At 35.8% G+C, this 20,806-nt stretch overlaps 1 protein-coding gene across 2 annotated transcripts in view; it reads left to right on the top strand.

Moving 5' to 3' along the window:
* The window catches only part of KLHL1 (kelch like family member 1), a 542,636-nt gene that overhangs the window by 217,488 nt on the left and 304,342 nt on the right, over positions 1-20,806 (top strand). For both annotated transcript variants that reach the window (XM_069066773.1, XM_069066772.1), the window contains one exon: positions 13,093-13,289. In XM_069066773.1, coding sequence (XP_068922874.1) covers positions 13,093-13,289 — 197 coding nt within the window. The remainder of the gene's footprint in view (positions 1-13,092; positions 13,290-20,806) is intronic.

The following is a 20,806-nucleotide window of genomic DNA, read 5'->3' as shown; positions in this document are numbered from 1 at the left end:
ATTAAAAGTCAAGAGATAAAAGAAATTATAGTAGAGCGAAAATACAGCAAACTCAAAAGAAAAAAAAAAACAAAACCAGATAGCCTAGGAATGCCTACAGAAACAATTTAGAACCATTTAACAATTTATTAATATGCAATCTATGATGCTTAGGTAACTTTTGAAACAAACAATAGGTTTAATAAATTATAGCTCCAGATATTATTGGTATTGTTATCTATAACATACTTTGAAATTAAAAAGAGATATATACCTCATAAACATAAATTTTTGCTATTGAGTGATACCTGTATGGCAGAATACTCTCAATAACTCTCTGCTAACATTTTGTTAAGCTTCTAAATTTGTAATATCAAAAGCAAAAATACATTCCTATCTATTCATTCATGCATGTGCTCCAAAGCAATAAATTTCACACTTTTCAAAGAACTTAAGCAAATGGAAATATCTCATGCAAATAGACACATTCAACAAATATTAAAAAGAAATCTTTTTTTCCTATAATAACCTATAACCATATTAAGTGGAAAACTACCTGAGAATCTTGTCTTACATAAGAGGGGGCAAAAAGATGAAGAGAATAATCCTTCTTTAAACATTAAGGAAAAAAAGAGATCTAAGCAAATAGACGATATGTGCAATGGAGTCTAAACTAAATGAAATGAAAAGAAATTTTATCCATATTCAAGCAAAACTTTTCAACTATATATATATTTTTCCTCCATTAGAAATAAGCAAACATTGTAGCAAAGGGAAGAAAAAGCTTAGAAACTTTATACACTTATTTTGTGTCAGTATTTTTTAATTTTAAAATTATGAAAAGAATTGAATTTCATAATTATTCAAAATCAATGGATTTCATATGGTATTACCTAGACAAGATCTTTTGATTTCATTGGTGTAAGGAATGCCTCTTGAGTTAACTATCTCTACTAATTAATATGGTCAACTGTTCTGCAACTTACAGAGTTTCATAGAGGCTCTGAGAGGTTATATGAATTGCTCAAGGTCATATAGACAGTATGGGTGAGAGGTGGCTCTTTTCATACCCAGGTCTTCCAGACACTAAGGACACTTCTCTCTCTACAGGACTCTTCCAGGCTGTCTCTCAACCAAGATACATAGGTTGGGGGGAGGGTGGTGGGGGCGGGGAATTAAAGGGAACCAAAGGCATTAATTACATGCAGTGATTCTGTGATGTGTTCCAAAGAGCTTGGCTCCTGGTGACAAATCTTGTGGAGAACAAACTCTGAAACCTATAAAAGGTTTTTAGGAAGAATTTTATTAAATTAATTCAGCAGAGGAGAGTCAGAAAGGACGCGGCTGGCTCCCTCTCAAATTTCTATTGTTTTACATTATATAGAGTTCAAAGTCCCACATTATATGGAGTTCTAACTAGAGCATAAGGACAAGCAGCTGGGCAGCCAGTACTTGATATAATGGTAGGGAATTTGAAAATCTTCCCTGATTTGAAAATAGACTCTGTCCCCTAACCTCATGGGTTGAATGTGGTCACATGGAGCCTGTGGTAGGAGGAGTTGGCTGAAGGGTGGAGCAGAGCCCAACAGAGAAGCTTGCTTAGGGGAGGCTTGTCTTTCGGGAAGGCCCACACTTTATTACTTTGTAATTAGGCAGTGGGTTATGAGTGTTGTGATGTTCTCTGACCCTGGAGAAGGCTGTATATACCTCTGAGGGGATGTTTTGCTTCAGAGCTCACTTATGGGAAGAGTTGTATAATTTGTCCAGATGAGAATCTGGGCAGTCATTGAGCCCCCCGCTTTGAAAACCCAGATGTTGATGCTTGTCTCTCTGGTAACTATGTAGGTATGTGATGGTCAGACATCTAGAAGCCCTGTCTGTAGGTCTGTTGAATTGTGTTAATTTCTCTTTTTTTTGTCTGCTTGTAATTTCTGTTTGTATTTTCTGAAGTTCAGGGTGCTGACTTTTTCCCCTAACTCGGTAACTGATAAATATGTTTGATTAAAGTTAGATTGTTAACCCATTTTGAGTTGCTTTCCTTTAGAAAAGCAGATCAAAGAACCTGTGCTAGCAGCCATCCTGCATATGCTAGGGTGCTTGCTGCTACACTTGGTAGGTAAGAAGTTTCCAGAAAAGAGCATTTTCTTAGCTTGCTTGAGATGTAAATCAGCAGGGAAGTATAAACATTCATTATAATTTGGGTGAAGCCAAAATGGGAAGTATTGGGGAGCCCGAGATCTGGGTTGACCAAGTGCTCTGCCTTAAGTCAACATGATCTACTGTTTGGGGTTAGATGCTTTTTCTATCCACATAAAGCTGGATTCAAACAGTATCAATACATAATAAAGTATTTTTTCTCCCACTTGGTGTATGGTGAACAATACTGGAAACTTTGCTATTAATAGGAAGGAATTAGGTGGAAAAAAGCTAGTTTGCAATGATTTGCAAAGACTCAGACTTAAATTGATTCTCCTCCTGGACCTGAACAAAGAAAAGAAGTGGCTAGGATTTCACTATCCTACCATGTGCTGCCCAGGGGGCTCTTGTAGTAATAGGAGTGGCTCCAACATAATCAAATAGCAGCTTCTCCCTTCAATGTATGCTCTGCGTAAATAACAAGAGGGCAGTCCTATGAAAGTGAGTAGAACTTTGATACAGAGAGCAAATTAGCCAAGGACCAAAGTTTTCTAATTTAATTAGTTTTTATTCAACTTCTCAAGATATAGGAAAAAACTATTTCTTACTCAATTTAATTTTAAAACCATTTTTTTAATTTCAGGAATTGTGTTAATATTTCTTTCTACTGTTTCATTAAAGAGATATAATATTCATCTGCACGATAGGCTAAACAGATTTTTGTAGGCCAACAGGAAAATAATGACAGTGATAATAAAAAATAATAATAGGTGCTAAATAATTTATATAGTGCTTTAAAGTTTGCAAAGTGCTTTAAAAATAACATTTTATCCATGTAATAACACTCATACTTAGCTGTTATTTCCCCTCTTATATAGATGAGAAAAGTATGCAGACAAAGGTTAAATGATTGGCCTAGGGTAACACATAGCTAATAAGTATATAGGACATATTTGAATTCAGGTCTATTCTGACTCTTTTATCTACTGTCCCTAACATTTGATCCAGCACTCTATCCTATATACACCACTTAGCTATCTAAGTGACATTCATAATATTGTTCCTAAGGGAAAATGTCATATGAGCTCTAAGCATTGGACTTTAAAAATGAACTTTTGGAACACAATCCATTCATAAATAGAAAATTTTTATACATTTTAAAAATGGGAAGGGCATGATTTCATAGTTTGCCCGAATAATTTAGTTATCTCCCAAACACTATGTTTGGGAAAATAAGGATCAAAGTTAAGGGTTCCTCAGAAATTCCATAGTTCAAATTTTGCATTTTATAGTTGAGGAAATGTAAACATAAAGAAGTTATTCATCTACCCAAGATCATCCAGGTTCTTGTTAATGCTTATTATTGTTATTACTATTAACATTAAGACTTTTCAACTTAATGTCAACTGGGGTGGCTAGGTGGCACAGTGAATAGAGCACTGGCCCTGGAGTCATGAGGACCTGAGTTCAAATCCGGCCTCTGACATTTAACACAAAAACTAGCCATGTGATCTTGGGCAAGTCACTTAACCCCAATTGCCCTACCTTCCCCCCTCCAAAAAGCAAAAAAATGTATATATTTATAAAGATTTGTCAATGGTAATAGGTAACATAGAGCATTATGTAAAAATAGTCATCCAGTTGTTGCAGTGAATAGAGCATTAGACTTGAAGCCAGTAAGAATTGACTTCAAATTCTCTTTCAGGCAATCCAGTCACATACCTACATATTGTTTTGGTTTTCTCTTTTGCTAAATAGGTGTAATAATAATGGGATTTACCTTCTGGATGTTGCAAGGATTGTAGTAGAATTTCTAGGGACCCTAGAGGGTGAGTACTTATAAATCTGAGTTCTTGAGGTCAGGATTGGATAGTAGAAGTAAGGAATCAATTAAGAGTGAAGCAAGAAGCCTTTTATTCTAGCCGTCCAGAGTAGATACCAAGATAGAAAGCAGATCTAATGAGTCTGGTGTAAGAAGTTCCTCATACACAAATTTAAAGGCAATATTCATAACCTAACATTATTTAATGTATCATCATGTAAAACAAATAAAAGAAAGATGGCTAGTCATAAAAAACAGTTGGTTACATACGCACACATAAAGAGAAGAACTTGTTTAATAAAAATATATATTATTTGTTACAGGAGATAGACAAGGAAGTTGTCACCTGAGTATGGCTAGATCTACTAAATTAAAGAAATGTGCCCATCAGGTCAGCCAGGGAAGAGAACTGTCCCAGGACTCTGGAATACTTCATTTTCTACAGTGAAGTCTTTTTGTACCTCTAAGAGGTAAAAAGGAAATGCTGAAGGGCATTAGTTGTTGTATCTGGTCATACACTTCATTAGGGGGTTCATTTATAGAAAAATGGCTGATACAGACCAAAATGGAGTGAGAATCGAGTTAGTTGCTTCTAATGAAAGAATATCAGGGAAGTTCACCATACAATAACAGTGGGATTGGTAAGGGATATTATTGAGGCAAAGTGGTTGAGGTTCCTCACTAGAAGCCGTCAGCCTCTGGAAACTTGCTGAAGTCAAGGGAACAGGGACATGGTACAGTGTGTAAAGTGCTAGGCCTAGTCAGGAGGACTCAAATTCAAATCGAGCCTCACATAATTTACTGTGTGACCCTGGGCACAATACTCTAACCCTACTTGTCTTCGTCTCCTCAATTGTAAAGTGATGATAAGAACAGCATCTGCCTTTGGAGGTTGGTGTGGGGATTAATTGAGATAATTTTAAAGTACTTAGCACAGTGTCTGGTACATAGTAAGTGCTATATAAATATTATAATTTTTTGTTATTATTATTATTACTATATCAGTCTCTGGGGATGGTAATTTTGTCCACTGCTACAGGATCAAATGAGATAAACCATATAAAGTGCATAGCAAACCTTACAGTGATATTTAATTGCTAGCTGTTATTGTTATTAATAGGTTTTTTTTTAATACACCATTCCATAATTTATTTCACCTTTTTCTTTTATGGTGAACCACTGTTTTGTTTTTATACCTAAATAATTGAAGAATGTGGCAGGTTCATTTTTTATTTTAGTCAGAACTTTAAGTGAATTTCAGCTATAAATCAGGAAAACACCTCAAACAAAATATTTTGAAGTGGAGAAACAAAATGACCTTAATGATTTGGAAAAATAGATTGTCTTTATTTTTTTTTATTTGGCAATATTATATCTTTCTTAAATCACCTTGAAATCAAATGTGTTGACAAAATTTTGTCAGTACCACTTAAGTATACTAGCATAGTAGTCAGGTAAAGTATGTAAATAAATACAGCATCCATGAGAAAAAAGTTCAATTTGTGTGCACTCAACCTCAACTTTCATTATTCTTCTATGTGTACCTTCTAGCTTTTACAAAATGGTTCTTTTTTCCCAATTTTTTGTAACATTTTTGTTTAAAGTTTTGAGATATAAATTCCATTCCTCTGTCCTTCCCTCCCCTCCCCTCTCACCTCCCTAAAAATGTCCCTTTTTAAAAGTGAACATTTAAAGATGGAAAACAAAACAAAACAAAGAAAAATATTTAACTTTCCAGGCCACTTGGTGATTGGATTCTACTTATTCCCAATATGCATTTTTTGTTTTTCACTTTTGCTTTGGAGTGGGCATGCTGGAAAACATTTAGTTGACATTAAGTCTCTTTATTATGGAACTAAGAGAGCACCCATCTCTGGTACTTATTCATGCATTGGTCTGATTTAGGTTAATTTTGATGACTCTGAAAAGCTAATAATTGAAACATATAATTTAAGATTGGCCTATTACGGGGCGGCTAGGTGGTGCAGTGAGTAAAGTGCTGGTGCTGGAGTTGGGAAGACCTGAGTTCAGTTCCTGCCTCAGACATTTAACACAAAAAAACTAGCTGTGTAACCTTGGGCAAGTCACTTAACCCCAACTGCCCTGCAAAAGGCAAAAAAAAAAAAAAAGATTGGCTTATTACAGAAATGATCTCTATGGCCGTGCATTTTAAAGGTTCTTTATAGATTATTTCATAGATATTACCTTTGCATTCATTTCAATCTTTCCACAATTCTGATGGGTAAGGCTGCTACTCAGTAGATAAAGTGCCTTGCATATAGATATACAGTCCTACTGGGGAGACATGCACAAATGAGGAAGAAAGAGGAAGCAGTTATATGGAGAAAAAGCAGATGGTATGGATAACAGCCACCTGGAATGGAGAACATCTCCATCAGAAGGGCAGGCAGGTTCTATGGATTAGAAGTAGACAGATGGAAGAAATCAACAAACATTTATTGCATGCCTCCTATGTGCCAGATACAGTGCTATGCAATGAGAATAAAAAGAGAAAAATGCAACAGTCCTTGCCCTCAAGGAGTTTATATTCTACAAGGAAAAGGAATAGGCTGTGGGGACTGGGAAGAAAGGACCATATTGAATTGGATTATAATAGTAATAGTTTTAATATAAATCTTTAAGTATGGTGAAGCATTTTACAAATAACTCATTTTACTCTCATAACCACCCTGGGAAGTAGGTACTTCAGTATGCCAGCTGGTCTTCTGGTCTACCTATTATCTAGCCTGCATCATTAAGATTACATAGGGAAGAAATTTGAGAGACAGAGAGAATTAGATCTGAATCCTTACCCCTAGTACTATACATATGAACTAACAGTGTCAGCAAAATCCCACCTTCTGCAAGAAGCCTTTCCCAGGCAGGAGGCAGCTAGGTGGATCAGTGACAGGGATTTAGGAAGAACTGAGTTCAAATCTAACCTCAGTTGTTTAACCCTGGGCAAATTACTTAATCTTTGTTTGCCTCAATGTCTTGATCTATAAAATGGAGATAATGAAAGCACCTACGTCTCAGGGAAATTGTGAGGATGAAAGAGAATATTTTCTAAATTCCAAGAACATATTAAGTGCTATATAAATGCTTATTCCACCTTCCCCCTTCTCAGCTGCCCTTCACGCTAGTACCTTCCCATTAGACTGATCACCTTTCATCTACCCTGCATCTGTCTTGTATGTACACAGTGATTTTCTCCTCCCACATTAGGAAGTGAGTCCTTTGAGGACTGCTTTTGTCTCTCTTTGTATCTCTAGTGCTTAATGCAGGGCCTGACAGTGCTTAATAAATGTTTACTGACTGAATTAAGAGGAAATGTATTGGTATAGTAGAGTTATGAGAAGGCAAGTATATTAGTACTTGATATAACTAATAGTCCCTATTAGTTACCTTGTGTAGGAAACTCCTTGTGTGAAAACTCTCCACCAGTGAGGAACAGGAAATGCTCTGTAATTTGTCCTTTTCAAGAGTTGTCTAAATATTCTTAGAGTTTATGTAATTTACCCAGGGTGACATAGTCAGTTTTAGAAGGAAGATTTGAAATTATGTCTTTGTCCTCTATGCCTTGCTGCCTCAGAAATCCAGAGCCAAGCTTTTGCTTTTATGATTCATGTATTTTTATGTGGTTTATCACAGGAATATACTGGTTGTAGTTTAGGACATAGTCTTAGGGCAGCTAGGTGGCAAAGTGGATAGAGTACTGGGCCTGGTGTCAGCAAGACTCACCTCCCTAAATTCAAATCTGGTGTCAGAGATTTACTAATTTGTGACCCTGGGTATGTCATTTAATCCTGTTTCCCTCAGTTCCTCCTCTATAAAATGAGCTGGGGAAGGAAATATCAAATCATTGCAATATAAGTGCCAAAAGAACTCCAAGTGGGTTCATGTCAAAAAGAACTGGACATGACAAACAACTGAACAACAACAACAGCAACAACAAAAATCACAAATGGCATACCGAGATGCCTAATTTTAAAATTTCAGAGTAAATTTAAATTTTATTAAATTTGTAGTAGTTGTTTCTTATGCCATGTACAAACTTTCTGCATACATGTGGTTTCACACTAGAGATGCACCCTCCTCAGATTTGTGAGTGCCCTCTTTAAACTTACTTTTCCTCTCTAGGTACACTACCCGTTTCCCTTTTCAGCTCCCTTTTATATGTTGTATTCTTCCATTAGCATGTAAGCCCCTTTAGAAAAGAGGTTTTCCTTTTAGTTGAATTTATAAAGCCAGCATTTAGCATTGTTTAATCCAATCTAATCTAATGTCTAGTCTAAATGGTGAGCACCAAAGAAGTATTGATGACAAGTTGTTCAGGATAGATAGATGAAGATCCTCCCTTGTTCTTTCCTCTCTCCCCTTTCTTCTCATAAAATGACTGATTGGTACATAAACATTAGACATAACTTCTTCAATTCAGTGTTTGCCAGATGATCTTCTTTGAGATGAATTAGACCATTAATGTTCCCCCACATCCACGCACAGGGGAGGAAGTCCATACTCCCAATGCCAAAGCCATACAACTCTAGAGAAAAGTAAACTTGAAAAGTCAGTACCAGCAAATGACATATAATTGGTCACATTTATATAGCTCTTTGAAGTTTACAAAACCTTTGCCTCATAGCAACAACGAGAGGCAAATTATTCAAATAGTATACCTATTTTAAAGAGAATAAAAATCAAGGTTAGAGAGGTTTGTCCCAAGGCTACACAACTAGCAAAGATCAGAGCTAAGACTCCAACCTAGGTCTTTCAACTCCAAAATTTCAGTTCTTTTAGCTGCCCAGTGCACATTATTTAATGTAAATTCATTCTAGTTTACTTCAGTTAAAAATAATTAGGTAAAAGGAGAAGTAAGAGAAAACTTCTGCTGGGAAGAGATCAAAATTCTTAGCTGATGGGCTGCTCTGTTCCCTGCTTCAGCTCAGTCTATCATCTTTCCAATAACTCCAGCTTCCCTTTTTCCTGTGCTTCTGGGACAGACTCTCCTACTGTCAACTGACCTTTAGTGAGTATCATTTTTATACCCCATTTCTTTCATTCAAGGTTCATGCAAACCCCTTTTTTCCTTTTGTTAAGAGTAAACAAGGTTGAGTTTTAAAGGAATTTTATGAGGTAGCTAAGGACAAGTTACATAAAATATTGTAAGTTCAATATAGTCATTGGCTTGACTGACGCTAAAGTAGATGTGTTCAATAAATTCTATTTTTTATCTGTTGTCTTGTCCCTTTTTCTTCACCCCTTCCCTATCTTTCTGAAAATAAAGAAAAAAGAGGATGCTGGGACAGCAAAGAGAAAACAGACTATATCAAAAGTCTAATTTTCATAAGAGGAAAGAAGAGAAAGTAAAATCAGAAACTGATACCAATTTGGATTTCTATATGATTTACCAGACAAGAGGTAGGAACAGCTACTGATTGTGTAAAGTGATGATAGGAATCTGCTCATTTACATTCATGTACACCTGAACAATTGAACAAGTAAATTCAGGTGACAGGAGGAAAGGCAGGACAATCCCAAAGGAATGAAAGGATAAGAGATGGTGGACAGTGAAGGGGCAAAATGCAATGATATCTTGACATCTGGTCAGTTAAGCGGAGAAGAGAAAAGAAAGGAAATATCAAGAATTGCCCAGAATTTGGATTTCTACATGAGATCATAAAAACAATAAGCAGTTAAAAGAAGCTATGATTTGAATTAGGGTTGCTGTGAGTTTGAGAGAGTAGTTTTCAATATAAATCTTAAAGTCCCTTGAGATAGCCAGAGGAAAAAGGTAGACCATTCAAAATATGTTATGTTATATAGGATCTTTAAAAGTAATACTATATATCTGTCATTGTCTCTCTATACACACGTTATATACACACACACATATATATACACATTTGCATACATATACATTATATATGTGTATTTATATCTTTTAAGAAAAAGGCTGACTTAGAAAAATACATTGCTAAGAGCTGACAGCATTCTTATTAAACATAGGAATATTTTCACAGCTCAGAGGTGTAAGTATTGAGTTACAGGAAGGAAATGCTCTTGTCAGATCAAATTAGGTAAACTGAGTTATAAGTTCCAAAACATTTTAGAAGTCAGGAGTATGCATTTTTCTTTCACATCTCAAGTTTCCCAAGTAGGCCAAAAAAACAAAACAAAACATGGTCACTGCAGGGAGAGCCAGCTATGCTGTCAAATACCATTGCCTATGAGTTCTTATTTGAAAAGAGTAGTCAGAGAAAAACCAAAACAAAACAAAAAGACCAAGTGAGGTTTCTGTCCTGACACTTAAGCAAGAGTAGATATAATTACAGAAGATTTAAGGCAGGATATCTTAACCTGGGACTCACAGACCCTTAATGCCTATATAAATAGATTTCAGGGGGTCCAGAAAATTGATGTGAAGAAAAATTATGTTATTTTCACTAACCTCAAAGTAAAATTTAGCTTTTCCATCAATTTTGGAGCAAACATTTTTCTGAGGCAACATGCATTATTCTTAGAAAGCTTATTTAACCAGAAGGAATAATGTCATTCATTACTCAGCTATTTCCCATCTTCTACCTTTCCTGGTCCTTGTTATAGGAATATAAATTTTTAAGATCTTCCCTGCCCCTAGGCTTAAGTGGACCTGGAGCCTGTGGTGGGAGACTTGTTTCTCAGGAGATACTTTGTGATTGGGCAGTGGGTCAAGAAGGTTGTTACAATCTCTGAGCCAGGAGAAGGCTATATATAAGCCCTGATGTGAGGCTTTGTTTTGGGGCTCACTTTGAGAAATGTTTTGTGATTTGATCAGATGATACTCTGGGAAGCTGTTATTGAGAGCCCCCCCCCCAGCTTTGAAAAAGCCAGATGATGATTTGGTATGGATGTAATGGTTGGACAGTTTGGAAACATGTCTACTTGATTTGTATCTCTGTCTTGATAATGCTGTCTGTATACTCTGAAGTTCAGGGTGCTGACCTTTTTTCCCCTGAACTAGGTAAACGATATATATTTGACTAATTAAAGTAAGCTTGTTAACCAATTTTGAGTTTCTTTCTATTAGCAAAGCAGATCTAAGAACTTGTGTTGGCAACGATGCTGGGGTGCTTGCTGCTACAGTCCTCTCATCCTTCTTGCCTTCTCTAAAGACTTTGACACAATCACTCTCTTCTCCTAGAGATATTCTCTTCTTAATAGTTTTCTATGTCAATACTCTCTACTGAATCTTCTGTTACCTGTCTCAACCCTTCTTCATAGTCTCCCGTCCTAGATCTTCATTGAAGTTATCAGCATGTGACCCTCAGGCTCCATGCTAGACCCTCTTGTCTTCTCTTTCAGTCCTTTTCCATTGGTGATCTCATAAACTCCCATGAATTCAATTATCATCTTTATGCTGATGATTCTCAGATCAACTTTGCCATCCCTTACCTCTGCCTCTACTTCCAGTTTCATATCTCCAACTCATTATTGAAAATCTGAAACCGGATGTTGAGTAGACATCTTTAAACTCAACATGTACAAAATTGAATCTACTTTCTTTCCTCTCAAACCTTCCCCTTTTCCCAACTTCCTAATTACTGTTAAGGGTACCTTCATTCTCTATATCCCTGAAACACTATAATTACCTTAAAGTCTGTGGCTATTTGTTTTCGACTTTGTATCTCCAATGCCTAGCAAAGTACATTTTGCATAATAGGAATTTGATAAATGTTTGGGGAATTAAACTGATTGTACCTTCTCATTATACCATATCCCCTCACTACATTTTGATGAATTAAGTATGATTAAAAAAAACTTATTTTTGTTTATTTACTTTATAAAAGTTTGTTGTCTGTATTATACAAAATTATTTTCTATATGGACAACATGCAATAGCAGCGGCCTTCCTCTTGTGAAAACAATGTTTCTCAAACTGTTGTTTGGTCTGTTAAGGAATCATAAGTTGGATATAATATCCATAAAAGTTCAAAGAGGTGTTTGGCAGTGTCACCTGAATCCTCATAATACTTTTAAAAATAATTCTTAGGGGGCGGCCATGTAACACAGAGAGTAAGAGCATTGGCCCCAGAGTCGGGATGACCTGGGATCGAATCTGGGCTCAGACATTTAGCACCCACCCAGAAATATCTGGCCGTGTAACCTTGAGCAAGTTACTTAACCCCAATTGCTTAGGGGCAGCCATGTGGCACAGTGAGTAGGAGCACTGGCCCCAGTGTCGGGATGACCTGGGGATCGAATCTGGACTCAGATACTTAGTACCACACCCAGAAATAACTGGACGTGTAACCTTGAGCAAGTTACTTAACCCCAATTGCTTAAAAATAAATACTTTTGCATTTATCATACTAATTAGTACTATATTTATTTTTGTATGTGTATTTTCTCCTCCATTATTTTGTAAGTTGTGAGCCACATCTGTAACCATTTGTATTCCATTGATACTGTGTTTTGATTATTTTAGGTGCTTAGTACTTATCTTTTGAATTATGTTTAATGAATGAGTATCCAACTCCTAGCTTTTTCTGCTGAACTCCTAATTTTGTAGTCTTTAAGAATTACTCTGTTAACTAGAGGGCCATCAGAGTTTTAGCATTCCAAATAAATGTTCATTGATAAGGGAGTTGTTACAATAAAACTATCTGAGTTACTTTGCTGCTTTGGTGATATGGATTATAAGGTGGAAAGTGAGAGTTTTGAATGGGAATCATTAGGGTCAAGAGAAAAAAAAAGAAAGTTGAGGACCACTGATCTCTGAGGCCACAGTCCAAGGAAGATGGGACAGTTTGACTTCCCAGTGGAAGGCACTCTCAAACTTTGAATTCAAATAAAATCAATTGGACTAAGAGCCTTATGTTCAAGATTATATACTGTCAGATGATCTGAAGTGCCATAAACTTGTACTTGAAAGTCCTAAACTGTGTTCATCTTTTTTTTTAATGCTACTGCTAGAGTGGCTACTATTCTTAAAATAAATGACAACTCCTTTTGGTTTTGGATACTCATTTCCCTTCATCAACTCAGTGTAACTTTGATTTCCAGTATTATATTAATGAATAAAATTTTGCTCAGTTATCTTATAAATGATATTTTATAAGGGGGGGAAGGGGAAGGAAAGACAGACAGAATTTCATGAGTTTCTTTACTTTTATCAGGTTGCCTCGAATTAAAGGAAGACACTATTGAAAATCTCCTTGCTGCTGCTTGCCTTCTTCAGCTTCCTCAAGTAGTAGAAGTGTGCTGTCATTTTCTCATGAAGCTTTTACATCCATCAAATTGTTTAGGGATCCGAGCATTTGCAGATGCTCAGGGATGTATTGAACTCATGAAGGTGGCCCATAGCTACACAATGGTAAGAAAGTCTTGATATAAATTTCCATAATAGAGAAGTATCTTGACTGCACACACATACAATGTACTGAATAAACTAGTGCTGTTATTTAATGTATCATATAATACCTGCAAAGGCAGTAGGTCATAATAGCTGGAACTTTGGGTTTGGATTCAGGAAGACTGGATCGAAATCCTACCTTTAATACTGTTTGAAGCTGGGTATGTTATAAATTCTATGTGCTTTAGATACATAAAGCAACATATATATTTATTTACAGTCATAAATGGGTTGTATTGATAGGTATTCTGGTGTCGAGGGTTTCTTGCATCGATGAAATCACAACCCAATAGCTTACAATGTGTACAGCATAACAGTACATTATCATTTCAAAACCATTGTATAACGAATGTTTTATAGCCATTTGATCAGATGTATTTATAGATGAATCTCTCTGTATGTATACATGTATACACATGCATACATATAAAAAGATATATACACACACACACACACACACATATATATATATATATATATATATTATGTGTATGTGAAGGATGACAAATAGACACACACACATACACATAGCTTATTCATTTCAGGTGCCAACAAATCTATCAGTATTTGATTCTGTTTTCCATGATAGTTTTAAGCTATGACTATATACTTGTCTTCAGTAATTTAGTTGTGTCTCACTCTTTGTGTCCCATGGACCATATCACACCAATATTTTCTATGGGGTTTTCTTGGCAAAGATATTATAGTCATTTGCCATTTCTTTCTCCAGTGGTCTATATGTTTAATCATCAGTAAATAGTGTCAATAGAATATGATCCCATCTTTTCAGTATCTATTATTTACTTCTTATATAACTATAAGATTATCACAGTCATATAAATCATCCTGCTATTATTATTATTACTTTTTGTTATTATTTGTTAAGATTTCTTTACAGGATATTTAAGAACTTCCTTTCCCAGCTATAAATAAAATGAGAAATTGTCAGAGAAATTCACACTAAGCAGAGAAGAAAATCTGATTTAGAACAGTTTCATATTTGACTAGCATTATACGATAGTTTTTTTTTTAATTGACAAATTACTTATGATCAGACATTACAATACTCTTCTAATTGGTATTCTTAGGTATACTTTCAAGATTATTTCAGTTTCATTCTGTCCAATCCTTTAAGCAGATTACTGAAATAAATTAAAATATAAAACATAGGATGAGATACAGAATTCGTAATTCCATTGTTAAATCCTACTGTAGCAATCTTCCCGGACAAGATAGAGTCCCAGTTTTAAAATTATATGAAGCATTTAAAATCAACATAGGCAAGCATTTCATCAGCTAATATTATAAGAGTCCAACCACATTCATTTAATTATGTATGTTTTAATACAATTAGCAAGTTCTGCCTTGCCAAACTAAAGAATAATATGCCTCCCTACCAAAGGGAGGATGGTCCCTTCTGCTCTAGATTGAAATAATTTGTTCAGTAATAAAAATATTTTCCATGCAGCTGCCTAAGTTATTATTCCATTTACCAAACAGTAGTTACTATTTTTTGAACGCTCAAAGATGTGCATTCTATAGAAGCATAGATGATCAGGGGCTAATATGATAGCCATTCTCACTACTGTGTAATTTATGATCTATTCATACTATGTCAGTTTCCCCATTTCCCTCTCAGTCCTTAGATCTCTGAAATCAGGCTTCTCACAGTACCATGATATTGATATTTCTCTTTGACAGCTGTAAGTTAAATTACTGAATTCAGGAGTCTTATCTTACTCCTTGTTTACCTTTGCCCTTTGAATATACAGTATACTTTTGGCTACCAGCCTTCTTGCATCTCTCTTCTCCTTTTTGATACACTTTTAAAACTCTTGCTCTATGTTCCGAAGTTCCTCCCCCATCTACTTTGCCTATTCTGTTTCTTCCTATTAATTCCTGAAAATGAACATTTCTCAAGAATCATTCCCAACCCTTAGCTTTACTTTCTGTACACATGACTGAACAACAACATAACAGAATCCTATACCTGTAAACAATTCAGATAAAATCAACCAACAAGTTTCAAATGAGCTTAAGTTTTAAATGAATCGATACTGTGATATTGATTGACAAAAAAGTCAATCTATCTTAGAGTGTATTAACAGAAGTCTAGATCATGGGAAGTAATACCACAATAATCTTTGCTATTCTGAATACATCTTGAGATCTTGAGTGCTATGACATCTGTTAGAGATAATAAGGCAGGGAAATTCTAGGAAGATTTCAACAAAACCGTCTAAAATAAGTATTTCGTGGACAAGGAGAAGATGGCAAAAATCGTGGGGGAAAATGGCTCAGAGATAAAGAATAAAGTTAAAGTTTTATAGAAGTCTGAAAAGCTCTCACATCCAGTTTTCATGACTATTTTTGAGGAAATTTAATCCAATTCATTTCTTCAAGAAATTAAGTTGCCATAATATGCCAGACATACTGTGCCAGGTGTTAAAGACACAAAGACAAAAATGAAATAGTACTTATTCTTGAGGATTTTATTGGATAGGGGCATAAAACATTCATAAAAATAAGTAAATAATACATTGCCAAGGACAGCCGGTTTAGACCATAAACCTGTATACAAATATAGATATGCTTGTGTATGTGTACATAAATTCATACATAGGTATACTGTACATATGTTGTATTGTGCATATATGTGTATATTGTGTATATATGCATATCTACCCATAAGATACAATTATTTTCTGGTGCTCTTTGTGCAAATGTTTCCTATGTACACCACAAAGGGACCTTTCCAAAACCCATTATATATTTCTTGTTGTGTTCCAATTTATAATTAAAACTATTTCTGCCAACTCAATTCCTTTATTTTGCTTTCTAAAGAGAACCAGATGAGCTGCAAATTTCTTTCATCTTCTGATTTCATTTATAGTGAAAATGTGAAGATTGCTATGATTTAGTCCTTCTAGTAGGATGCTCACTAGTTTATAATTGGATAATCATTTCTCATTTAGAGCACCAAAGCTAAATTAATGATTAAAACTCTTATAAAAAAATGTGTGACTCTTAAATTGAAAACCTTGATGTCAGGAATAGTGCCTTGTTCAACAAGGTTCTATGCAAAGTCACATAAGACAATACTTTGTATTTATAAGTGTTCAATAAAATTTTGAAAGTTAGGTGCACACACACACAACACACACATACGCCCCCCCCCCACACACACACACTGCACACAGGTAAGCATGTGCCAGCATCATTTCTGCTTCTACCAGTTCTTCAGTGTAACAATGAAAAGATAGTAGAGAAATTTGCTGATTTTCCCTTGATTTGAATTACAGACAATATAGGAGATTGTTGTCGTGGAGGATTATCTTTTCTGAAATTTCCTTTTGCCCTTGGCTTTTTTTAAGGTGATGATGATGATGATGATACACACACATACACATGCGCACATACACACACGTAAAATTTTCCCTCTGTTGGCCATATTTGATGTGTCTAATAAAAATCATTGGTAAGACATCATCAATATAGTCCAAGTGCTGTAATGAGTTGGGATTTTTAAATGAATAAAGTCAGTATTAAGAATAGTTTTCGACTTACGCACTTGGATTCAGGAATGCTTTAGATTTGGAAAAATTAACTATGTTGTCTTGGCATTATATGAGTATATCTGTCTTCCTTTTTATCTGTCATCTATTTTTCTGTCAATTCATCTATAATTTAAATAAAGAGAAATAAGTACCATATTTCACAGTGGATAAAGCCTGTTTCAGAGTTAAAAAGAACTGGATTCTCAGAAACTAAGTTATTCCTTATACTATAGATTGCAGAGAAGACACAAATATTCATTGACAGAGGGAATTTGCTCATCAGATATCACTAGCCCAATGAAATCTGACTGGCAACTATATTTGAACCTCCAAACATGTTTAATAGTTGTGGTCATTTGATAGTATCTCAAATAATATAATCACAGACTCTTAAAAGCATGAAGAGACCTTAAAAGTCATTTACAGTAATCTAATGTCTTCCCATGTTAAAATTCCCTCTCTTATATAACTCAGAGATCATTGTGCAACATATGTTTGAATATGTCCAGTATTTAAATCTAAGTTTTACTCCCATCCCACCCATGTCTTTCTACGTATTTACCTACTTATATATCCATATTATAGTGCCCTAAGCAAAGGGAGGGAGACCCTGTATTACTATATGGTCTGTGAGGCAATGGTGGAGTGAATAAAATATGATCCAAGATGAGAAAAAAGAGCTCCATAGGTTTAAACTTTTGTCCAGTCTATTTTCTTACTTTCCCATATGACTTTTGACTTCAATTTCTGTTCTGTGCCACCTTATGGCATATAGCATTTACAGTGCTCACCTTAGAGATGGAAGCAATTTTAAAATTGCTGATTTGGGGCTCTGGACCTCCACGCAATGTAGTATCTGTGGAAGAATCTATTGTGCTATTGGTAGAGAATAAAGATTTTTTGAATCAGTGTTTGCTTTCTAAAGCTGTCCTTTCAAAGTCAGAGGCACGAACAAATCTGATAGGTAGCTCACTTGTTCTTCATGGATATTGCAACCCTGTGTGAAAAGGAACATAAGCTTTATTTATGTGTTTTCTTCCCAAGATTGACTTTAAAACATATTTGTCATTTCTCATGGTCACCAGGACTGTTTGGAAAGCTAGCACTGTGCCTTATCTTTCCTAATAAACTTGTCTAATAAAACAGAAATTGGATTTCTGCGCTGAGTACTCAAATTGATGAGACCGCAGTTCTATCAAATTATTTGAGTAGAGCTTTCTGTGTGATATTGTAAAATTATAATTTTTATACTATATACCTTTTATAATAGTTTGTATTATCATGTAATAATTTCTAGTTATTGAATATATTTTCATCTTATCATGCTACTAGCCTGTCAGGTGTTCATCTTAGCATTGTATCTCCTTGGACACCTCCCAAAATGTTCTAGATATAGTAATCAAGGCATATGTAGCTTTCTTGGTACATTTTTCTGAAGTGGAATTTATTGAAATGGAAGTAGATGAGTAACGAGAAAAGGCACTTATTTCTAAGTTCATCAATTTTCTTCTTCCTTTTCCATTGTTTCTTTTCCTCCTGTTATGCTCAGCTCCAATTGAGCAACAGAGATTAGAATTGAATTTGAATAATACATTGTATTTTCCTATTTTAAAATTATAGCCATGCATAGACATTCTTAAATGGCTTGCCTTTAAGGCATAATATAAAGCATTTTAAAATTAGTTTTTAAAAAAATATTCCAGATGGCAGAGTAGAAGCAGGTCCTTCACGTGGCTCCGGCTTCTACCTTCCCCAATTCATGTAAAACCGGACTCTGAACAAACCTTGGAGCTGCAGAATCCACAAAATGACACAGAGAAGCTAAGGACAGCCAGGCTGGCAAGAATCAGTCAGGGCAATGCTCTGGGAGCCGAGCCCAGCCTCACTCCGAGGCTTTAGCATCAGGGAGGGCCTGACAAGCCACGTCCTGAGGGACTCCAGATCATAAGCAGCTGTGGGCGTTTCCAGATTTCTCAACACATAGATGCAAAGGACAAAGTGGAGGTCAGTGTAGTCTGGACTTTGGGACCCAGTAAGTGGGAGTGCATGGCTTTTGCCCCTGGGGCAAGAAGCCGCTAAGACACTGGCATAGCCAGGCAGTGCCATGTGGCAGCTTTAGCTCCTGGCCTGCAGACTGTAGGGGGACCAAGCAACCAGTCTAAGGGGTATTTGCTCTTGCTTTAGCCTGCTTGGATCTGGATGTCAGTCTAGGGTGGAGGTCCTGGGGCATGTGTCCAGCTTGCCAGAGCTTGTGGAGGCTTCAGCAAGAGCACCCAGCTAATACCTCCAGCAGCTGTGAAAAGCCCAGTGTTTGGTATGAAGTTCCCCTGTCTGGTAGCAGATTCCTACTGTGACAAAAAGCCCTGGGGTCATGTGACTGAGGGGCGAGATGACCAGGCAAAGGAAGCAAAACAAACAGAAGAATCCAATATTAGACTCCTATTTTGGGGACAAAAAGGAGCAAAGCATGGAACAGAAGGAAGACAGTGAAGTCAGAACTCCTGCACCAAAAGCTTCAAAGGAAAATATGAGCTGGTTACACGCCATAGAGGACCTTAAGAAGCAGATAAGAGAAGTGGAGGAAAAATTGGGAAGAGAAATGAGAACAATGCAAAAAAAAATTATGAAATGAGAGTCAACAGCCTGACTGAGGAAAATAACACCTTAAAAAAATGAACTAACTCAATTGGCAAAAAGAGGATCAAAAAGGCAATGAGGAGAAGAATGCCTTAAAAAGCTGAATTTGCCAGATGGAAAAAGAATTTCAAAAGCTCACTGAGGACAATCATTCCTTCAGAATTAGATTGGAGCAAATGGAAGCTAATGACTTTATGAGAAATCAAGATGCTGTTAAACAGATCCAAAAAAATGAAAGAATAGAAGGCAATGTGAAATATCTCATTGGAGAAATCACTGATTTGGAAAATAGATCCAGGAGAGATAATTTAAAAATTATTGGACTACCTGAAATCCATGATCAAAGTAAGAACTTAGAAATCATCCTCCAAGAAATCCTCAAGGAAAACTGCCCTGATGTTTTAAAACCAGAGGGCAAAATAAAGGTTGAAAAAATCTACCGATCACCTCCTGAAAAAGATCCCAAAAAGAAAACTCTTAGGAATATTGTATACAGGTTCTGAAATTCCCAGATCAAGGAGAGAATTTTACAAGCAGCCAGGAAGAAACAATTTGAATATTGTAGAAACACAATCAGGATCTGGCAGTTTCTACACTGAGGGATTGAAGGGCTTGGAATATGATATTCCGGAAGGCAAAATAGCTGGGATTAAAACCAAGAATCACCTACCCAGCAAAACTGAGTATCATGTTTCAGGGGAAAATATAGTCATTCAGTGGGATAGAGGAATTTCAAGCATTCTTGATGAAAATGCCAGAGTTAAATAGAAAATTTGACATTCCAATACAAGAAGAAAGAGAAGGTAATCAGGGAAAAGAAATCATAAGGAATTTATCAAAGTTGAACTATTAACATTCCTACATGGAAAAACGATAATTGTAATTGATGAAACTTTTCTCAGTATGAAAATAGTTGAAGGGAATAGAAATACACACACACATATGTCTATATATGAGGGTATATGCACATAAGAATACATTTGTGAATGTGTGTATATATGTTTACAAGTATACATAGATAGAGGACACAGGACCAATTTAATAGGAAGGGATGATACTTAAAAGGTGAAATTAAGAGGTGAGAGAGGAATACAATGAGAGGATATGGGTAGAGAAAGATTGGGGTAAACTATCTCATATAGAATAGGCAAGGTGAAATGGTTGCAATGGAGGGGAAGAATAGGAAGGGAAAGGGGAATGGGTCAACTTTAATCTCATTGAATTTGGCTTGGGGAGGTGTATTAGTATGTAATTTGAAATTCGGATTCGCTCCTATAAATGACA

The sequence above is a fragment of the Petaurus breviceps genome, unplaced genomic scaffold (genome assembly GCF_028583685.1).
Source record: "Petaurus breviceps papuanus isolate PSGF00001 unplaced genomic scaffold, PetGlider_PUasm1.0 90730, whole genome shotgun sequence".
Classification (NCBI taxonomy): Eukaryota; Metazoa; Chordata; class Mammalia; order Diprotodontia; family Petauridae; genus Petaurus; species Petaurus breviceps.
Note: the sequence above shows the minus strand (reverse complement) of the source record. Positions and strands in the feature narration are given on the sequence as shown.